Raw genomic sequence first — 2,797 nt, 5'->3', positions numbered from 1 at the left:
GAAAGGAGAAAATCAAAGCCAAGGGGATAAGACAGCATGTGGTTAAGAACCATATGACATTCAACGATCACAAATATTGTTTGTTTGGTGTGGAGGAGATGAATTTCAATAGAGAGAATGTTTCCATACGATCGTTTAAGCACAAGCTAATGACAATCAAAACAAATAAATTAACACTGAATAACTTTGATGATAAGAGAGTGGTTCTAGAGGATAAAATACATACATTGGCATATGGAGTATGGACATTATAGTTTAGAGTAAGTTAATACAATTGTATTTTTTTTTTAATTATCTTACTTATGATATTTATAATTTTATAGGAAAGACGAACTTGAAACTGAAGATGAGGAGACTGTTGAATGGCCAGATCATGAGTTTACAGTAGACGTTGCTGGGCGTGAGTGGGAGGAATCTGATAAAGATTTGATGAGATTACTTCTACAGGAATGCATGTCTAAATAATTTGTTTTTAAACTGTATATATTTCTAATTTGTAAATACTATGTATATATATATTTGTATAGTTTGGTTGTATATTGCTTATTGTAAATATTATTCTATTAATTGTTATATATTGTAAATACCAATGCAAAATAATATATAAATAAAAAACAATGTTAAAATATAATATTATGTTTATTAAATAAAATGTACATACATTCACAATTTTTAAGAATTATTGATAAATCGTTTTCTTAAAGCAAAAACTTTATAAAATGTACATTGTTTAGGATTAAATTTCATATGAAAAATACAACAAGGTAGAGTTTCGTCATATTTGATCCAAACGAGGACAGCCCAAGTCTTCAATGATGATGAGTGCGACGTGTGGTATATACTCCGTAAGAACTTGTTTTTTCTGTTCGCCTTTGACGTAAATGCATCTGAATTTTAATGAATTCAATATTTTACCGACTTCTTCATACTCGATATCACCGTATTCCATAGATAGTTGATGATAATTACGTTCCAGCCACTTGTTGGTTTTACGACTTTTGTTATCCTCTATGGATTTTGAATGTTTGAAAATCCAGTGTTTGGTCGCCCATGTTACCGTGTCTACTATAGACATTTCTTTAATTATATATTTATTTTGCACGCCAAGTATGCATTGCATGTCCAAGATGGCGGAAGACATTATGGCTTATCTTTAAAATAAGTTTCAATATTATTAAGACGACTGAGTATAGTAGGTAATATTTTTTTCAACGCTTCTGTACTTTTTTTGATTGATTGTAATGATACTTCGCCTCTTGTCATATGCTCAGTTATTCGTACACACATTAATTGTATTTGTTCTTCTTGAATTTGCACGGATTTATGGTTTTCTTCGAGTAAATTCTCAATTTTATCTAATTTATTCGAAACCGATTTGATCGACTGTTCGAGATTTGAAATATTTTTTTTTGTTTCACTAGACTGAGAACTACCAAACACGTTCATGTCTGTAGCTAGACTGATCTATTTTCTAATGTCACTTGTATTTATCCAGCTATTATGTGTATTATCAAACCCGAGCCATTTCACAAACATTAGATTCCCCTTCTTACGTACAATTTTCTCTACTAAAAAGTCATTTGGGAAATTTGTTTTCAATATTTCTTCTGAATAAAAGCAACCAGCAATCGGGTTTCCAGTATAATCTTGTAACAGATAAGTAGTAGGTATCGTATCGTTTACTTTAATAATTTTAAATATTTCTGTAGACCAACTACGCAAATAACCTTTTGCAAATACACCTTTATATGTGCTTATACGAACGTTATCACCTATATTGAATTTAATTGTTCCATTAATAATTTTCTGTTGTTTTATTACGACAGCCGCCGGATTTGTATCAGTATGCACTGGAGTCATTCCTATTGTCTTATGTTTTGAATTATTATATCGTATCATGAAGTAAGTAGGTAAGTAAGGTAAGGTAAGGTAAGTATCCATCGTGCAAACCACGTGCCGTAAACTCTCTAAACATTTTTTCTTTTAATGTGCGGTTGAAACGTCTACAATACACGCTTTCATAGTACTATAAGTCGAATATTTATGTATGTAGTGCTTCCTCATCAATGCGTCGAATGTAGAATTGTAAAATTCTTTACCATTGTCAAGCTGTAATAGTTTCGGTGTGCATTTAAGCAGTATTTTAGACATTGCGTTTGAAACTTCTTTAGCAGTTTTGGATTTTAATCCTATGGCCCAGGCATATTTCGTAAAGCAGTCTATAACGCACAAAATATACTTGAATCCCTGGTTTTGTTTTGAATATGGAATCATTTCGACCAAGTCGGCCTGCCATAGATCGTTTTTGCTATAAAGATTAACTCTGCGCCTTGTATAATTTTTTCTAGCAGGTTTGTGTAGTTCGTTCGCTATATCACGTTTAGACATTTGGAATTCGTTTTATTATTCCCGCTTCATGTAATTCTTCGAAAATGGATATTATTTCGTTCGAAACACCTGTATCACCAGCCACTTTTGACGCTAATAGTAACTGCAATCTATCGACTAGTTCGTTAGGATCGTTCCAGTATGCTAAACTATGTTTTTTTAATTTCATAGATAAGCCTCTATCCGATAGAAATAAATGTTGGATTATATCATAATATTTATTTCCACCTTTTTTAATTTCTTTCCCGTCAGCTTTTAGATGCGCCGATGTTTGAATTAATATAGATTTATATGTTTCTAAATCGTTTTTGGTGTATAATTTTGGAAATTTCGAAAATACTAAATTACCAAGTCCTTGTGTTAGCGGGTATGAAGTATCTTTAACAATCGACGTATTGTCAACAAGATT

General features: G+C 31.5%; 1 protein-coding gene across 1 annotated transcript; it reads right to left on the bottom strand.

The window, feature by feature from the left end:
• Positions 1–1,464: 1,464 nt before the first annotated feature.
• LOC100159779 lies at positions 1,465–1,860 on the bottom strand. The gene has a single exon (XM_008191055.1). The coding sequence runs from the start codon at positions 1,858–1,860 to the stop codon at positions 1,465–1,467; it is 396 nt and encodes a 131-aa protein (XP_008189277.1).
• Positions 1,861–2,797: the final 937 nt, after the last annotated feature.

The sequence above is a fragment of the Acyrthosiphon pisum genome, chromosome X (genome assembly GCF_005508785.2).
Source record: "Acyrthosiphon pisum isolate AL4f chromosome X, pea_aphid_22Mar2018_4r6ur, whole genome shotgun sequence".
Classification (NCBI taxonomy): Eukaryota; Metazoa; Arthropoda; class Insecta; order Hemiptera; family Aphididae; genus Acyrthosiphon; species Acyrthosiphon pisum.
The sequence above is the reverse complement of the archived record's forward strand: the minus strand, read 5'-3'. Positions and strand labels throughout refer to the sequence as shown.

Coding starts and splice junctions, on each gene's coding strand:
- LOC100159779 (XM_008191055.1), bottom strand. CDS start 1,860: ATGACTCCAGTGCATACTGATACAAATCCGGCGGCTGTCGTAATAAAA.